Source organism: Pecten maximus, chromosome 15 (assembly GCF_902652985.1).
Source record: "Pecten maximus chromosome 15, xPecMax1.1, whole genome shotgun sequence".
NCBI lineage: Eukaryota > Metazoa > Mollusca > Bivalvia > Pectinida > Pectinidae > Pecten > Pecten maximus.
In genome coordinates this window covers 17,450,173-17,469,487 of record NC_047029.1, presented here as the reverse complement: position 1 = coordinate 17,469,487, position 19,315 = coordinate 17,450,173, and the positions used below count along the sequence as shown (strand labels likewise).

The 19,315-nt window shown below is 39.2% G+C and overlaps 1 protein-coding gene across 2 annotated transcripts in view; it reads right to left on the bottom strand.

The window, feature by feature from the left end:
- LOC117343502 (little elongation complex subunit 2-like) overlaps positions 1-11,349 on the bottom strand; it is a 55,626-nt gene extending 44,277 nt beyond the window's left edge. The window contains exons 1-7 of one of the 2 annotated variants that reach the window (XR_004536021.1): positions 11,170-11,349; positions 9,568-9,855; positions 7,868-8,033; positions 6,962-7,081; positions 4,073-4,201; positions 3,548-3,682; positions 808-967 (exon numbers count right to left, since the gene is read on the bottom strand). Coding sequence is in view for 1 of the 2 variants with exons in the window: in XM_033905874.1 (XP_033761765.1) it covers positions 808-967; positions 3,548-3,682; positions 4,073-4,201; positions 6,962-7,081; positions 7,868-8,033; positions 9,568-9,855; positions 11,170-11,183 (1,012 nt within the window). In the remaining variant the exon portion in view is untranslated. The remainder of the gene's footprint in view (positions 1-807; positions 968-3,547; positions 3,683-4,072; positions 4,202-6,961; positions 7,082-7,867; positions 8,034-9,567; positions 9,856-11,169) is intronic. The other variant, XM_033905874.1, reaches the window with a different exon arrangement.
- Positions 11,350-19,315: the final 7,966 nt, after the last annotated feature.

Genomic DNA, 19,315 nt, shown 5'->3' with positions numbered 1-19,315 from the left:
AAAGTCCATTGGGGTGGGGAAAGACCACTGGGCCCATTTTTACATCAGCATTGTGTTTATCTCTTGATGCCCATCAATGCTCAATATGGTTGTACGGTGGGGATCTAAATGATTTCAAAGATATGTCACAGTGGTCAAACTATTGTTAGTTTGACAAACAGATGTTATATGTATAGATACTTGTGCTGTGTATCGTGTGTAATGTTTGTACAAGTCCCTGTGTCAAATAATGTCCTATGTACCTGTGTATATATAGTTGTTATTGTGAAGGGGGGAGGGGGAGGAGGGGGAGGAGGGGGAGGAGTCACCATTTATGCAAAATCTGTTCCACTTCCCCTAAGGATGTTTCTGACCATATTTGGTTCAAATCCATTCAATACTTTATGACCAGTAGCGGTTTTAATGAATTGCTTCCCAGGAGGGTCAGTCACCATTTATGGAAAATCTGTTCACTTCCCCCAAGGATCTTTCTGACCAAAGCTGGTTCAAAATCATTCAGGACTTTTTGACAAGTTGAGATTTGAAGCAAATGTTGACAGACAAAGGACTGATGGACACCGGACACCGCACCATGGCATAAGCTCACCTAGCCCGAAGGGAAGGATTTTAATCGTTTTTTCCGGACAAGTTGGGGAGAATGAAATGGAAATTTCTTCAATAAGTTCCATGAAACAGTATCATCCAAGCTATAAGGGTTAGAATTGTGAAACGACTGGAATAAAAAAATATCTACTACAGCTAAGCACAGTATAACTTTATTTGCTGGTTTGAATACTTAATTTATCATTAAAAGGGGAGATAACCCACCTATGACATCATACTCCTTAACACTGAAAGGCAGTTCCCAGTCCCTATTGTAGTCAGGAACATGGTTGTCCACGAGACACATAAGAGCCCCAGGCGATATCACAATGTGTCCTCGATGCTGGACAGCCAGGATTTCAGCATTCTGATCCAAACTGCATGCCTGCAATATACATTCAGGGGCGTGCACAATGAAAATTTAGAATAGAAAACAAAATAAAATAAATTTCATAAATCAATTGCCTATTAGGGAATTGTATCCTGGAATGACATAACAATTTGTCAAATCATAAAGTTATGTCTCCTGTCGTGAAATATCTTTTAATAAAACAATTCATTTGCTTATTTACATATTCCATAGAGAATGTCCGAAAACATAGCTCCATGTTTTATTACAAAACAAGAAATACATTTATACAAAATCTACGGTATTTATTCTAATAACGCCCCAGGGCGTGCAATTTTTCATGGGGGGGGGGGTGTTGGGTTGATAGAAGGCAAAATTTCAGAGTTGGTAACAGCAGCGAGTGTTAGGTTCGTTCAATGTACTTGTCTGACACCATGTAACAAGTGTTTATCTGTCTAAAACATTGTAAAACTAAGTGACAAACATTACCTTACTTAAACTCTGAAATGATCTAAACTTTGGAGACATGGATGGTTATTATCACTGAAACATGGTAAGTTTTTGTTTATTTCGTAAGTGTTGGGAAGGGGGGGATCTCAAAAAAGGGTTGGGGCGTTTATTCGGGAGGGGATGGTTATTAGAATAAACAGGGTAAGTATGACATATTCCTTGCACAGGTGAAAAAAAGACTGATAGGCTGTGTAAACATATAATCCCATCCAGAAGCACTTAAGTGGGATTCAACAAAAGTGAATTATATCAAACCATGACGGACTGACTGATAAAGATGGACAATGAAAAGACAATAAGTATAATTACATTTCCCCACCGAAAAGTGAAATGATATGCCAAGATGGAAGAAACTTTCCTCTTTGATACATATCAAAGGTCATAATGAAAGTCAGAGTGACCTACTTTTGATAGATGACACATGCTTATAGATTGTCCCATGTATAAAGTTCAGTTGAAGTAGAGAAGGAAATGGAGCCCAGAAAAATAGGACGGAGTGACCTACTTTTGGTTTTAGTACATGACACACTGCCTCACTGGCCCCAGAAAAGTGTAGGAGATAATGCTCAGACAAGATAAAGTGCAGAAGGAAGGAAGGATGGATGGACAGATGGAAGAATGGACACAATGCAAAACTATAGTCTCCCCCCTCCTCCTAGTGGGGGACTTAAGTACAATGACAGAATTGATGGAACAGAACACAACTGATTTAATACAATATTTATCCTGTAATATTTACATTTGGAAACACAGTCTCCCATCGCCCCAATGTTAATCTGGGCTGCATCTATGAGTGTAAAGATGCAGTCAAGATCACATGACGTAATTGTTATGTCATTTTGATAAAGGATAATGATTGCAAACAATTGCATTACTATATGATGTCATTTTGGCACACGTTGATCAATGTTATGGCAATGCTTTGAACTGTGTGTCAGACTGGTTGCAATTCAATCACAGAAATGAAGTTCATTTTAAAATGCTATTCTTTCAAATGAACAATGCACAAGGAAATGGATGAAAATAAAGGATGTAGCAATTTAAGATAAATAAACGTAAATATAGCTATACCCCTACCTGCTCAGAGGCTCACATAGCCTTACCCCAACCTGCTCAGAGACTTGCATAGCCTTACCCCAACCTGCTCAGAGACTCGCATAGCTATACCCCTACCTGCTCAGCCACTCACATAGCTATACCCCTACCTGCTCAGAGGCTCACATAGCTATATCCCAACCTGCTCAGAGACTTACATAGCCTTACCCTACCTGCTCAGAGACTCACATATCTATACCCCTACCTGCTCAGAGACTCACATAGCCTTACCCCAACCTGCTCAGAGACTCACATAGCTATATCCCTACCTGCTCAGAGACTCACATAACCTTACCCCAACCTGCTCAGAGACTCACATAGCTATACCCATACCTGCTCAGAGACTCACATAGCTACACCCCAACCTGCTCAGCGACTCACATAGCTATACCCCTACCTGCTCAGAGACTCACATAGTTATACCTCTACCTGCTCAGCGACTCACATAGCTATACCCCTACCTGCTCAGAGGCTCACATAGCTATACCCCTACCTGCTCAGCGACTCACATAGCTATACCCCAACCTGCTCAGAGACTCACATAGTTATACCCTACCTGCTCAGAGACTCGCATAGCCTTACCCCAATCTGCTCAGCGACTCACATAGCTATACCCCTACCTGCTCAGAGACTCACATAGCTATACCCCTACCTGCTCAGAGACGCACATAGCTATACCCCTACCTGCTCAGAGACTCACATAACCTATACCCCTAACCTGCTCAGCGACTCACATAGCTATACCCCTACCTGCTCAGAGACTCACATAGTTATACCCCAACCTTCCCATAAATTAGTGGTGTATGTTATAAAACAAATGTATGTACATGTCACTAGGTATACTCATACAAAAAAGAAAGAAAAAAAATATATTATCAGGTTTGGAGATTTTGATGTCATGATACTACGGTGGCTCACTGCAGGAAAATGAAATAGCACTAGTTAGCATTGAAATGTAAAAGACACTTTATTACCAAAGGTTAATGGCTGGGTAATTCTAATAATAGTTACCTCATGATTCCAGCTGGCCTCCTTATTTTTGTAACACCCGACAGGATTTTCTTGACTGACAACAGCAGCATCTACACTAAGTTGATGTCTTCGATCATATGTAACTGTTGGAATGATCATTTTTGGTACTGAACCCTGAAAAAAATATCAGATCAGAAACATTAATAAGGCATCACAAATATAAATATCGCCTCCAGGTCTACAGTAGGAAGTGTATTCTCATCATCAACATGTCAAGTCTGATCCAAATCTGTTTTGAAATTAAGTGATGACAAAGATTTTTTTTAACATTTGTGACCCGGTGTGATGATGACTTCAAAATAAACAAGAGACTGAAAGATTACATATCAAGTCTAAGATATTCCCTGGCAGTACTTGACAAGAAATACTGATAATAAGAACAGTTAATGGATAAAAGCTTGAAATTGAAGGACCACATACACATACCAAGGGTAATTTGAACAGTCCACGATGCAGACTAAAAACTAGTTTAAAAACTTCATTTTTAATTAATTTTATACATACCAGGTTAAGGAGAGGTTTTATGTAGGTAAGTTGTGAAGCCTGGCCAGTGCCCTTTAGGGGGAAGCTACTGACGATGTTGTATTGACTCGGATACATCTCCACTTCCTGACGTCGAGCGGACAGCCGTGTCTGTCAAACAAGTAAGTTAATAAAATATTAAACTATTTCAACGTAGTATACTTAATAACACAACACAAGTTCTGAAAATTAGCAGAGGGAATTATTCATTGTAAAAATTTTCACCAATGTTCAAACACACACTCTAGTCTGAAATCAAGTAGATGTCAATGGCCAGTCAACCATTACTGGAATGACATAATCTCCGACTTAATACAGGATTAATATTTAAAATAAAAAATAAATACCAGGCCAAAGGGCCTTAATCATCCTGCAGTTTCATCCATTATTAATGAGATTTTATTTATGACCTTGCCAGTGTATTAAGCTTTCCAGTATTTCTATACACACATTTGTTATAAAGCAATGCTCAGGTGTATGTGACAGCATCCCTCACTTATATAGACTTTCTTCTATTTCCACTTACAGTCCTCTGCACCCTTCATGTACCCTTCATGCAAGGTTGCTTCACCCAAATAATGATGGATAAAAGATCTCTTTATCCAAATAGGAGGGGACATGTTATCACATAGCTGGTCTGTTCTTACATACGACCGTGACATAAATATTGTAAGAAATAGGCGTACCTAATAACACTATTTATTGAGTAACTCATTACTCATTATCTGGATTTTTATGTGAGACCTCTGGCATTTTTTAGGATTTACGACAGTTTTATCAGGATCAGTACCAAACTTCACTCTTAGGTAAAATTTCCTGTCTTATCAGAGTTGAGATTCCTTGGTCTTACATAGAAATAATCAGTCAAAATTCCTGTCTTACATAGAAATAATCTGAGTCGAAATTCCTGTCTTATATAGAAATAATCAGTCGAAATTCCTGTCTTATATAGAAATAATCAGTCGAAATTCCTGTCTTACATAGAAATAATCAGTCGAAATTCCTGTCTTATATAGAAATAATCAGTCGAAATTCCTGTCTTATATAGAAATAATCAGTCAAAATTCCTGTCTTATATAGAAATAATCAGTCAAAATTCCTGTCTTATATAGAAATAATCAGTTAAAATTCCTGTCTTATATAGAAATAATCAGTCGAAATTCGAAATAATCAGTCGAAATTCCTGTCTTATATAGAAATAATCAGTCGAAATTCCTGTCTTATATAGAAATAATCAGTCGAAATTCCTGTCTTATACAGAAATAATCAGTCGTAATTCCTGTCTTATATAGAAATAATCAGTCGAAATTCCTGTCTTATATAGAAACAATCAGTCGAAATTCCTGTCTAATATAGAAATAATCAGTCGTAATTCCAGTCTTATATAGACATAATCCGAGTCTAAATTCCTGTCTTATATAGAAATAATCAGTCGAAATTCCTGTCTTACATAGAAATAATCAGTCGTAATTCCAGTCTTATATAGACATAATCCGAGTCTAAATTCCTGTCTTATATAGAAATAATCAGTCTAAATTCCTGTCTTATATAAACATAACCAGAGTCAAAATTCCTCTGTCTTACATAGAAATAATCAGTAGAAATTCCTGTCTTATAAAGAAACAATCCAAGTCAAAATTCCTGTCTTATATAATCAGTTGAAATTGCTATGTCCAACAGTCTTATTTAGACATAATTAATATGTGTTATGTGGTAATCAGAATCTTTCAATCATGCATGGCTATGTAATTGTAGCGGGACTGGACTGGGTCGATCATCGGCGACCAGGTTGCTCAATTTGTAGAGCCTCCGGCTAGTGGTCGGAGGTCCCGGGTTCGAACCCTAGTCTGGCCATGCATTTTTCCACTCCTACTACATTTGGTGCCCGTGACCAAACCTTGTTTCAAGTGAGGTGAATACTTGACAAGGGGATACCCGAACTTGGGTTGTGAGTTGTGAAGTCTTCGGGGTCAAGGACTTTAAAGGGGAGGGAAGAGTGTAGCGGAACTGGAACAGGTCGATCATCGGCCACCAGGTAGCTCAATCTGTACAGCATCTGGCTAGTGTTCATAGGTCCCGGGTTCGAACCCCAGTCTGGCAGTGCATTTTTCCACTCCTACTTCATAATATAGAACTAACTAAACTTGTAACATAATTTTTTATGGAACTCACCTTCAAGCTTGTGGCATATACCATTATTAAACTCATTTGATAAACATCATAAAACACAGTCTTTTTCCTATCTCCCTCTCCTCCCCCTACCTACCCACTAAATCCCCAACATTTGAAATGGTTTTATCATGTAATTTCTTATGGGGGTACTCTTTAAGCAATAAACTGCCTAGATGCGGCAGACCTACTGGTATAACTGCCACATGTGTCACAGACAAACTGAATGGTGCGCGCTAGCGCACCATGATTGTTTGTCTGTGACACATGTGGCAGTTATACCAGTAGGTCTGCCGCATCTAGGCAGTTTATCGCTTATATTTACGTTCTATTAATGAATCGCAAAAATAAAAAAATATGAAAAAAATCTTCCAAAATTCAAATTTCCCGCTTTCTACCGTCAGGTCAGGTGAATATCTAGAACGGCGCACAAGTAACAGCTGACGTCACGCGCAATTTCCTACACTATTTGAAAAGATGAAACAACGCTATCTTTTTATATTCATTTGTTTTAATACTTAGAACATATTTAATTCAATATTGAAAAACAAATCACATTCATACAATAACTATTGAAGTGTCATAGAACATGTTAACAACTGTAGCAGGGCAACTTCAGTTATACTCTCATAAATGAAGCTGCTTTTGGTAGGGATTTACTAGTAATATATAAGGGCATTGCCACACCAAATGTAAATATACCTCTATATATTTCCTGGCTGCAGTATCCATGTAGCGATACTCAGCCTCCAGAGCCTTGGCGAGAGACAGTGCGTATGTGTGGTATTCATCCTGTTCCTTTTTCACCACTAACTGCAGCACCTAGAGAAATCACACATTATATGATAATTAATTTGGATAATTATTAAAAATGTATGTACATGTATTTATAATGTGACTGCTATGTCTTGCATCAAAATACTGAAATTATCTACACTTTTAATTTTAATTCATCAGAAATCCAATTATAAACATCATAAACATAGCATAAGTAGCATTTAAATGCCAGGTATAATAATATACAAAATATCACACAAAATTAAAAGCATAATTTCAAGCAATTAATGAATTAATTAATTTCTGATCGGTCTGAATTGGTTGTGTTAATACCGATTGATTTTCAATTATAATTGATAATTAATACAGGGTTCATACGGATTTTGTCAAACCAAATTCAAGACCTTTTCAAGGCTTTTTCAATGTCTTAATTAAATATTCAAGGCCCATTTTACCTGTCATCTAAGTCATCTTGAGAGGGAACAAGAGAACAAAAAGGCAACTTATAACTATCCACTTGATCAAAATACAACTTGACATGGTAATTATTAACGTCTGTAGGGGAGGCGGCATAGAAAAAGTTGAATCCAAATGATCAGTGGCCAGGGTTTCACTTATCCTAATGAAACCTTAATATTCAAGGCTTTTTCAAGGCTATCAACCAATTTTCAAGGCTTTTCAAGGCCCAAGGTGAAATTCAAGGCTTTTCAAGGCCCAAGGTGAAATTCAAGACTTTCTCAAGGCCCGTGCTAACCCTGTAATACGTATAATTTATATTTTTGAAGTTAGAAAAGAAATATCCCTACAACCAGAAATGTACAATATCCCTACCTTAAGTTTGTTGAGCTCAGTGATCTCTTCCTCTGTTGGGTCAGCGGGAGAATGACCACCATATTTACTGTACAGAGACAGGTACAACTTCTGGTCTTCATGGCACAGAGAGGATTTCCTTGGTGGTGGTAGTCTACCTTTGGTGATGTGTACAGCAAGTTTCAAACTAAAATGTAACAAACACATCAACAACTGGTAGTGTTGGGTAATCAGTTGAACACGCCAACCGATGATCGCTTGTAATCGGATGATCTCGGTAACCGATTATATGATTATAATCAGTTATTATTGATTAGTCTGTTTGAAATTAAAAATGCAAACAAAATTGAGCCAGAGAAGGCAACTGGCACTTACTTATTCATTTGCTACAAATGTATTTATATCTATATGGGACAAGGAATGTATAATGCCATTAAAACATCCGATTGAAATTAAAAATCATCAAATGAGTGTTTATAAAACTTGTCAAGTTTATTATGACTAGAAAATACACACATGATTGCAGCTTGTAAGTTAACACAATACATTTGTACTAAGTTAACACTTATTATCACTTAATGTTTTGTTTTGTTTTGATGTAACATACTGCGTGTAACATTCAAATAAATGTTTCAGTAATATCATGGTTCACTGAGATATGAGCATCAACTAAGACAACTACATTGCCTCAATGATTTTTCAATACTGAAGGGCTTAAAGATTAGAGCCAAAGATGCCCAACTCATACTGGTGAATAAAGAATATTGAATTTTAACTGAATAGTGTCTTAGAGAAATATAATTAGTTAACAATTAGAATACAAATTCTGATGGCATTATATGTATATAAACATAGGGACCCGATTAATCGATTATACAAAACATGATCGATGATCGTAATCGGTAGACAATAATCACCCGTTAATCGATCATTCCCGATCATCGACACATCACTAACAACTGGATTTTAAAAGTCTATATCTTGAATATCTTGACAAAGTGGAAGTTGAACTGAATTCTGATATTTTTATTGCCATGATGTTACCGGTACATTTAAAATACTATGCAATCATAGCAAAACTAAAAGAGATACCAGAGGGGTTTTGGTGCCCAACGGTGAATTACTCTATCTTTATCAGTCTATGAAAGACTTAACTTTCTTCTACTTTTCCCTTCTTCCCCTCTTTCTCTAGATCATTTGATAAACATGGTGAACCTACATATATGAATTCTAAGAAATATCTAGGAAGAACTTTCTGAAATGTTTCAATAACTGTCAAAATCCAAAATGGCTGCTTGTTTTCCCAACCTTAGGGACCAAGGGGAGCCTTCACATGAAGTTTGATAAATATCTCTTCAGTACTTTTCAAGAAATAGTGGTAATAAACTTCAACAGACAAAATCCAAGATGGCTGACTTGTCGGCCTTTTTGTTTTTCCAATCAAACTTAAAATTGAATGGGCACAACTAGGGACAAAGGGGAAACAACCTACATGTGAAGTTTGAGAAATATACCTTCAGTTCCTTTCAAGAAATAGCAACAAGGATTGTTTATTGATGGACCAAATACATAGAGTTTTGAGTAGCCCACCATCTGATGATGACAGGCTAAACATTAATACCATCCCCAACCAAACTAGTGCATGTCTCTAATCCCTCTATGTAAGTCCCTGGTTCAAAGGAGCAAACTTTTGAGTTATGAGCTGTGTTTACACTATTTACCTTGACTGAGCATCTTCTTCTTTTGTAAATAGTTTTTGTTTTCTATCATCTGTAGGCTGCTTATTATGGGATGTTTGCTTCCCAACAGTTTCCCTTTTTATGTTTAATGGCGTGACCGATTCCTGTTTTACCTCAGACGACTTGCTTTGGAGACTGCCATAATCCTTACTTGCATCATGATCCTCCAAACGTTTCAGAAATCGTTCTTCAAATGTAACGAAGTTGTTAAATATGTTGAAACTTTCCTCAGTGAAGAATACATCTTTTCCATTTTTCAAAGGAACATTCCTACAATACATATGAATATATATATCTATATCATTGATTCACAATGTTAATGTATGCATGTCTGCTGTCAGTGCTATGTAGAGACTTAGACCAGAAATACCCATATATGAAGAATGCTTCTCTAATATAAGACTAGACATGCCCCATGCTTAGAGAAAGGAATGTGATTTCTGTCACGTCTCAAGCTAGGGTATCACACCGCGAGAGGCCGGACAGTCTTGATTCTGCTAAAAGCATACCCAATCAACCGGTTGACTACATATACAATAAATTGGGTTTAATTAATGTTTCATATTATGAATAACTTTTGAAAACAGTACAGTACAAAGGGCCGTTTTCATTTTTGCGGTCCAAAAGGTTGGACCATAGCCACTTGTATCTGGTAATTAACACCAGAATAAAAAATATCTTCGATATATACGATATACAGAATAATTTAACTGTGACGTTAATTGCCAGATTTGTCTGCATAAACAACAGGCCACTACATAGTTTACATAGTTAGCAATATGGTGTCGAGTCAAGTGTGATATTTTGACCCGTGTAAAACGAGGGTCGATACGGACAGAATTTAATATAACACCGATTTGAGACTAAATTGGTGTTCTGGGGTAAATGAATATTTGATTTGTCCATATATGCAAGGTAACTGACCAATGCCCCACACATATGTATTTCACCAGCCAGCAAGCGTTACCTGTCATAGGCCTAAGTGAATCTAACAAGATGAATAGGGGCTCCATACGGGGTTATCAAGACATATTCTCCAAAATCGGGAGAATACACTATGTTTTATCTATACGATCGGGAGACGGGGCAGGGAGTCTGGAATCGGGAAATTCCCGACTAAATCGGGAAAGTTGGCAAGTATGAAGGTATGTTATGTCACATCCGATTTTATTGTTTGCACCAAAATCTTAGCGACAACAAGCCTATGTCGGAGGATTCAACGTTTTCATATAGTAGTGCGCTCTGGTCCTACACCAGACCTGGTGTCAGGGCCAGTGGAAACTCGGGCTAGAAGTGCCTATGGTTGGTCCACTCGGACCGGTGTTGTTTGTTTATGAAATAAAGACGTACAAATTGTACCTGGTGATTTTAAATTGTTTTCAGACGAGCCTTGACAGAGACTTCCAAGGCCTGTATTAACATCTGCAGGTCCGTCAAGATATGTATTTGAAATATTACATTTAAAAACTGGCGAACCAGTTTGTCCGCATAAACGAACAGACCCTAAGCCTACACCGAAGTTTCATCCGTCAAAACCGGTGATGCGATAAGTTCTGACGTCTGGTTTATGCCAATCCAACTTACCAGTTAATTGACATGTTTACATGTTGTTAACATAAAGTGTCTGGAGAGAATGCTATCTTTATGTGTTACAGGCAACGGCTGTCACAGAACATAAAGCTGTTTTTTGTCCATGAAACCAGAGACATATATGTCTCTGATGAAACGTGATTCTGCACACGCCTTAAGCCTCAATAATTACCGACAAGAGCCGACAAGAAACTAGATTTACCGACAAGAGCCGACAAGAAGTTAGAATTACCGACAAGAAAGAAAAGAAAACGAAAAAATAGTTTTTATTTATTAATACTATATTTGATTTGTTTTATTTTCTTTCTTGTCGGTAATTCTAACTTCTTGTCGGCTCTTGTCGGTAAATCTAGTTTTGTCGGTTCTGGTTGGTAATTAGTGAGACCCCACAGCGGAAGCGGTATGACGAATTACCCAAATCTACAAATCTATCCAAATCTACCCAATGTTCTACACAAATCAATATATATTACATCAATAACGTATTAAAAAGATGTTTTTAACATTTTATAATGATTATTACGTACCGGTGTAATTCGGTCTTTGTCGATTGGTTTAAAGTACAAAATAAAGTAGGGGTTACCTCCCTTATAGGACTCACACAACTAAATAATTTACTATATGTTATTACTAGTGATCCAATCCCTTTATTCGCTCGTTTGAAGTTCAAATGATGTGAAATTTATATCAAATTAAAGTTTGAAGTTTTTTCTATCGGATAAATGTTGTTATTGTATAGGTTTAATGGCATATTAGAGCACACGGGTACTCGAAAGACAGTAATCCCTGACATTAACAGTACACTGGGGAACCCCTACCTGGGGAATTCCCGCCTTTTTACACCTCGAATCCTACGCCATTCTATTTTCAGTAGAAGTGTATATTTTTGATTTTCCAAACCTCAAGACCCTACACTTTATTCTCGTATATAGAAAGTACCCATTTCATATGTTATTTACTCAGGAAAACAGCTACAAACCTAAGAAACACATTTTCCTCAGGGACTTGGTTCGGGTGAAACACCGGCTGATTTAGTTGTGCGAGTCCTTTATAAGACTGCTAACATGGTACGGGTCGTGATATTCGTGTTTTTGTTTAATTTTCTTTTCAAATGGATTGACTTTAATCATATTTCATTGCCAACTACCTGATTACATTGAAATAGGCATAAACATAAAATAGGCATTTAAAATATAGACACTGGTCTATTTCCTGTTATACCATCTTTGCCTAAGGAATTTTAATAGTCCGTCAACCTGTTGACCGTTGGTAATTAGATGGGGGGGGGACACGTCGGGATGCTAGTCCGTGAAGTAATCAATTCACCACGCCCGTGGCAGTAATCGTCTGTCCGGCTCCCGTTCATGTTTATTGTCCCTGTCAGAGAGGTATTAATCGCCTCTCATCCGTATTACCCACTACAAATGGCTGGACCCGTCTGGGAGTTCAAGCGATGCCCCATCTATATTACACATGGTCAACATTTACTCGCGGCTAATTGTTTTTCTAAGTGTTGTGCACATTTGTAGTAGAGTGATTTAAATTTAATTTATCATGTTCTCAGTTACATTGGCGCCCATGTAGGGACCCGGGAAAAATACTCAGCCTTGCTCCACAAGCATCGCTGTTACCCCTGGAAACGCGAGGACGAGTTCTTTCTTGTATCGATTTGTGGAATAATATAGCTGGAACTGAGTACAGTGTATCAAGGTATTCTAAAAGTAAGTATCGTTAGTTTTCCTCTTCTTTGATTGAGAGGCCATACATTACCCATGATGCATTGCTACGTCATTTTCCGGTAATTGATTTCCGTATTCTGCTTTAAAATTCCGGTTTCAAATATTTTGTAAACAAAACTAAATCTACTTGATATTATTTTGTGTTTTCATATTCTGAGTTGATTTCAAGCTTAGTTTGAATTTGTACTTTTGTTTATTTTCTCAGGTTTACTGGTAATATGATGATGATTATCTATACATCCTGTGAGTTATTGTGACAAGCATTTATTTTCTAGTGAATAACTTGAAGGCGGTTAGGTTATCGAGTTATCATACTTAAATTTATTTTTTCAGTACTTAAATTACTTGTAATTTTTTTTTTTTTGCGTTTAATTTTTTTTTCTACCTCGTACACTTAGCATATGTTTTCCCCTTGAGTACTATGTTTTGTTGCTAGATTATTTTGGGAACTTGTTCATCGCTTTGTAACTGGGTTATTATAGTGACTTAGTAGAGTTAAGTAGGATCCAGTATAGAGGTTTAGATTGAATAGATTTGTGTTTTGTGTTGCATGTTTTATGTTCCAATGTTACATGTTTCCTTTGGTGTTGTTTGTATCATTTATATTGAGTAACACATCACTGGTAAGTAAAATGGAAGACTTTACAGAGGATGAGGTGAGTCGCTTAGTATCATCTTTTAAGGAACTAGGTGTTAAACCCAAAGCTGATACTGCAACTGACTTGAAAGATTGGATAGAACAGTTTACGAAAGCAGCTGTAGTTAAGGAGACATCATCTCAGGGACTTAAGGAAACTGTCCGTGTTACTCACAATCCCAGGATTTCACCTTTTTCTAGAGAGGGAGGAAAAGGGGAAGCAAGCTTTGACTTATGGAGGTACGGAGTTGAGTGTTTACAGGAGGAGAAATCCTACCCAGATGATACCATTAAGCAGGCCCATAAGGAATTCTCTTAAAGGAACAACAGCTCGCATCGCCATGCGTTTAGGATCCAAGGCATCTGTAACAGAACTCCTGACAAAACTTAGGAAGTGTGTATGGTCCAGTGGAGGTGACTGAAACACATGCACTGATGGCGAACTTCTATGGTGCTAGACAGAAAGCAGATGAAGATGTATCTGCATTGGGCTTGTCGCATAGAAGATCTTTTGATGAAGGTAAGTGAGCACACCCCACTTGGTGGTACAGAGATTGATAGGATGCTGAGGAATGTGTTTTACACAGGACTTCGACAAGAGTTGAAAGACATCACTGGTCATAAGTACGATTCCATAGACGACTATGACAGACTACTCATAGCTGTTAGACAGGTAGAGAAGGATCACAACCGGGACAAGGAATTGCCAGACAAACCGAAGCAAGCTACGTCGAAGATGGCAGCCGCATCTACTGAGCCAAACCAGATACAGCAGATGCATGCAGTTATCAACCAGCTGAGTACTGATTTCACATCCTTCAAGGCTGACGCGGAGAAACGAGATCAGGATTTAAAGAAGAGACAACAGGCATGGGAGAAGAAAAACCAACAACAGCGTGGGTACAGACATACTGACGATGATCATCGAGATAGACAGTGGGATTACAGACAAGATCATGTAAGAGTCATGGTCAAGGGAACCGTGGACCTGTATGTTGGCGTTGTGGACAGCATGGCCATATACGCTACGACTGCAAAGTAATCATGGATCATAGCAGGCGAGATTTAAATGGATGAACTCCTGTGATGGCAGTCAGACCATGGGAGTTTATGCTCAAATGCCTGATAGTACTATGAAGACAGCCAGGAAGATTCCAGATGATTTGATTGGAGAAGGGAACGAGACTGAGGTGTTTGTGAATGGTTATCCTTGCAAGGCTTTACTAGACACATGTTCCACAGTGTCTACTGTAGGTGAGACATTCTACAAGAAATCACTAAGTCACCTGGAGTTATATCCCTTGGATGGTACCTTAAACATTGAATGTGCAGATGGTAAGTATTTACCCTATCTGGGTTACATTGATGTTTTGATTACAGGTAATGGATCATCTGAAGTACCCTGTCCATTACTGGTTGTACCAGATAGTGCGTATACTATCCGTATACCCATTTTACTTTGAACACATGTGTTTTGTCGAAATTTTTGGATTTCTGTAAGCAGGAACATGGTGCGAGGTTTCTACAGACAGCCAACTTGCATACACCATGGTATCTATCATTCAGGAGTATGGTCCTGCAGGAGAGACAGTTGAGGAGTTTGGGTACCTTGGGACTGATTCGGAGCAAGGAAAGTGATCCGGTTATGATAACACCCAACAGTAGTATAGTGGTACGTGGATATGTTAGTAAAGGACTATCCTACCCGAGAGTCTGTGCAGTATTACAGCCAACTGAACATTCTGCTGTCCCAGATGACTTCGAGATTTCACCAACCTTGGTAACTTATACAGCAGGACATGGACATACTGTTGATGTACATATTTCAAATGTTACAACAATGACTGTTGTACTACAGCCTAAAGCTGTTATATGTGAGATGCAACCTATATCCGTGATAGGACCCTGTACTGTTCCTAAGGATGTTAAAGGAGAGCGTGCAGATGTACTTGACCAAGTATCCATTGACAAGACTTACCTGGCAGATGATGAGATTGATAGAGCAACAGCTTTAGTTCTCCAGCACTTGGATATATTTTCCAGAGGAGATCTCGATCTTGGCCATTCCGATGCTGTCAACCATAACATTGACAGGATTGTCGACCGTTTAAGCAGCGTCATCGTCGCATCCCACCTGGCATGTTGGACGAAGTTAAGGAGCACATTCAGCAGCTCTTAGCTTGTGATGTTATACGGCCGTCCCACAGTCCTAGGTCTTCAAATGTGGTTCTCGTCCGTAAGAAAGATGGTAAGCTGAGAATGTGTGTTGACTACCGCCAGCTGAACGCACGGACTACCAAGGATGCATATGCGCTTCCACGAATAGAGGAGATTTTAGACACATTGAATGGAGCCACATACTTTAGTGTCCTTGATATGAAATCAGGATATCACCAAGTTGAGATAAGGGAGGAACATAAACAGAGAACAGCTTTTACCGTAGGCCCCTTAGGATTTTTTGAGTACAACAGAATGCCGTTTGGACTGTCGAATGCGCCAGCAACCTACCAACGATTAATGGAAAAGTGTTTGGGAGATTTACACTATAACATCTGTTGCATATACTTATTAGGCTACCTGGTGATTTTAAATTGTTTTCAGACGAGCCTTGACAGAGACTTCCAAGGCCTGTATTAACATCTGCAGGTCCGTCAAGATATGTATTTGAAATATTACATTTAAAAACTGACGAACCGGTTTGTCCGCATAAACGAACAGGCCCTAAGCCTACATATAGTATTTTCCAAGACCTATGAGGAACATGTGGAGCGTCTGAACAGAGTGTTCAATCGTCTTCGAGAGTGCGGGTTAAAGTTATCACCCAAGAAGTGCCACTTGTTCCAACAGAAGGTGAGATATGTAGGATACATAGTGTCAAAAGATGGTATAGAGGCAGATCCGCAGAAGGTCCAGAAGATAGAGACATGGCCAACACCAACCATCCCGGAGGAGGTACGTTCATTTTTGGGTTTCGCTGGATATTATAGGAAATTTGTCAAGGATTTCTCTGCCATTTCAAAACCTCTGTCGGAACTGATGCCAAAACCCTCCAAGTCTAAGAAGAAAGGTGGAAAGTCAACTGTTGTGGAGTCATGGAAATGGGGTGAAGAACAGGAAAGAGCATTCACAGAGCTTAAGGAGAAGTTATCTAGTCCACCCATTCTGGCCTATGCTGACTACGCAGTACCATTCGAGCTACACACTGATGCGAGTCGTAAAGGTCTAGGAGCGGTACTTTACCAGAAGCAGGATGGACAACTCAGGGTTATAGCTTATGCTAGCAGAGGTCTAACCAAGGCTGAGAAGAACTATCCTGTGCACAAACTAGAATTTCTGGCGATGAAGTGGGCGATTTCGGAAAAGTTTCATGATTATTTGTACATGAATCCTTTTGTGGTATTGACTGACAACAACCCCCTTACATACATCCTTACCAGTGCCAAGTTGGACGCAACAGGTCATCGCTGGCTGGCAGCCATTTCATCATATGATTTATCTATCAAGTATCGTCCTGGAAAGAACAACTCCGATGCTGATGCATTATCACGGTTACCTGATGAACAACCTGATGAGCCACTACAACAGATTAGCAAAGACACTATAGCTGCTCTTTGTAGTTCATGCCAACAACCGTTCGTGGAGAGTTTATCCATGTCAACCGATGTTGTGAATCAGCTAGACGAGGTTTCAACAGATTTGAACTCTATGACGATGAGAGATTGGAAGAAAGCCCAGCACAGAGGTGTGAATCTATCATGCATCATGAACCATCTATTAGCAGGAACAACACCAGTGCGCAGTCAATTCCCTGTATCGCGTGAGATGTCTACTCTTTACAAGAACTTTCCGAAGTTTACTATAAGGAATGGAGTATTATTCCGACGAGTTACCGTGGAAGGAGAAGAGAAAATGCAACTGGTACTACCTGTTAGTTTTCACCATGACGCATTGGGTGGACTACAAGATGACATTGGCCATCTAGGACGTGACAGAACTATGTCTTTAGTGAGATATCGTTTCTTTTGGCCGGGAATGACAACAGATGTTGCACAGTATATACGTAAATGTGATAGATGTCTTCGAAGATCACCAACAACCCATAGGACACTAATGGTAAGTATTCAGACTACACAGCCCCTAGAATTGGTGTGTATAGATTTCTTGACCTTGGAGCCATCGAAAGGAGGATATAAGTACATACTTGTTGTGACCGACCATTTCACTCGTTTTGCGTCAGCTATTCCAACTCGTAATATGTCAGCGAAGACTACTGCAGAAGCATTCTACCAGCAGTTTGTGGTTCACTATGGTCTTCCGCAGCGTATTCATTCCGACCAGGGAGCCAATTTCGAAGGGCGCATTATACGCGAGATGTGTAACATTACTGGCATGACAAAGTCAAGAACATCACCATACCATCCAATGGGAAATGGATTGACAGAACGCTTCAACCGAACTCTCATAGGAATGCTAAGAACCCTCAAGCCGAACGAGAAACATGATTGGAAAAGTCATATAGGACCGCTCGTCCATGCATATAATTGCATTCGTCAGGAAACTACTGGACATTCCCCATTCTTCCTCATGTTTGGACGAGAGCCTAGATTGCCTATAGATCTAGTATTTGGCCTAGAGAGAGGTAGCAGTCATGATTCCTTACCAGTACGGAGGCAGCTAAAGATGCTCAAGGTCGTCAGAAGGTCAACTACGACAAAAAGATACGTGGAGCAACAGTATTGCCAGGAGACAGAGTATTAGTGAAAATACTAGCATTTGAGGGAAAACATAAGTTATCAGACCGCTGGGAGGAAGATGCTTATGTGATGCTTAATCAACCAAACGAGGGAATTCCCGTGTATGAAGTACAGAAGGAAAACATATCTAGTCGGAAACGGATCCTACACAGGAACCATTTAATGCCCATAGGAGGGATAACCGAAGAAAGACTGGATGTAGTAGAAAGGACAACCGTTAAGGACAAACCTGTTCCAACACCAAGGTATAGAATACCTACCAAACAGATTCCTGAAGAAACAGACGGTCAGTCGGATGACTCTGAAGATGAATCTGGGTATGAGGTGGTGCATGTCGTTCATCAGGATGAGTTAGGAGATGATGTATCATCTGCATCATTCAGGGACCTAGCTTCGGTGGATTCAAGTGAGTCCAAGACGCCAGTAGACTCAATCATTGCAGAAGACGAGCCCGCTGCAGAATTGGATGATGATGGTACCACGAATCAAGAATCTGATGACGATCAAGTTGAACAGGAATGTATGCCAGAGGAGCCACGTCGCTCTGGGAGGAATAGGCAGCAACCCGCCTGGATGACCTCGGATACTTATGTGATGGCAACACAGGGTGAACCTGAATGGATGCAGAAGATCCGACTACTTCAGACATTGAGTTCAGAGGGAACATTCAGCAATTCTGAGCCTGAGGTAACTAAGGCTATCATAAACATTTTAACTACAAAGTGACGAGGACGTCATTTTTTTATGGGGGAAGTATGTAGTAGAGTGATTTAAATTTAATTTATCATGCTCTCTGTTACACATTGTTATTTACACATTTAAGCCACCGGAGCGGAAGGCTCCGGTACAGGTGTGCACCGCTCCGGCACCGCTCCGGCAGGGCTCCGGTAGCGCTCCGGTAGGTTTTGGTATAAAAGGGGTGAAAGCGAGAGCGGAGGTGGAGTTCAGTTCAGTGAGTTCGTGGAGTTAAGAGAGTTAGTTGAAGTTCGAGGGAGAGATCGAGTTGGAGT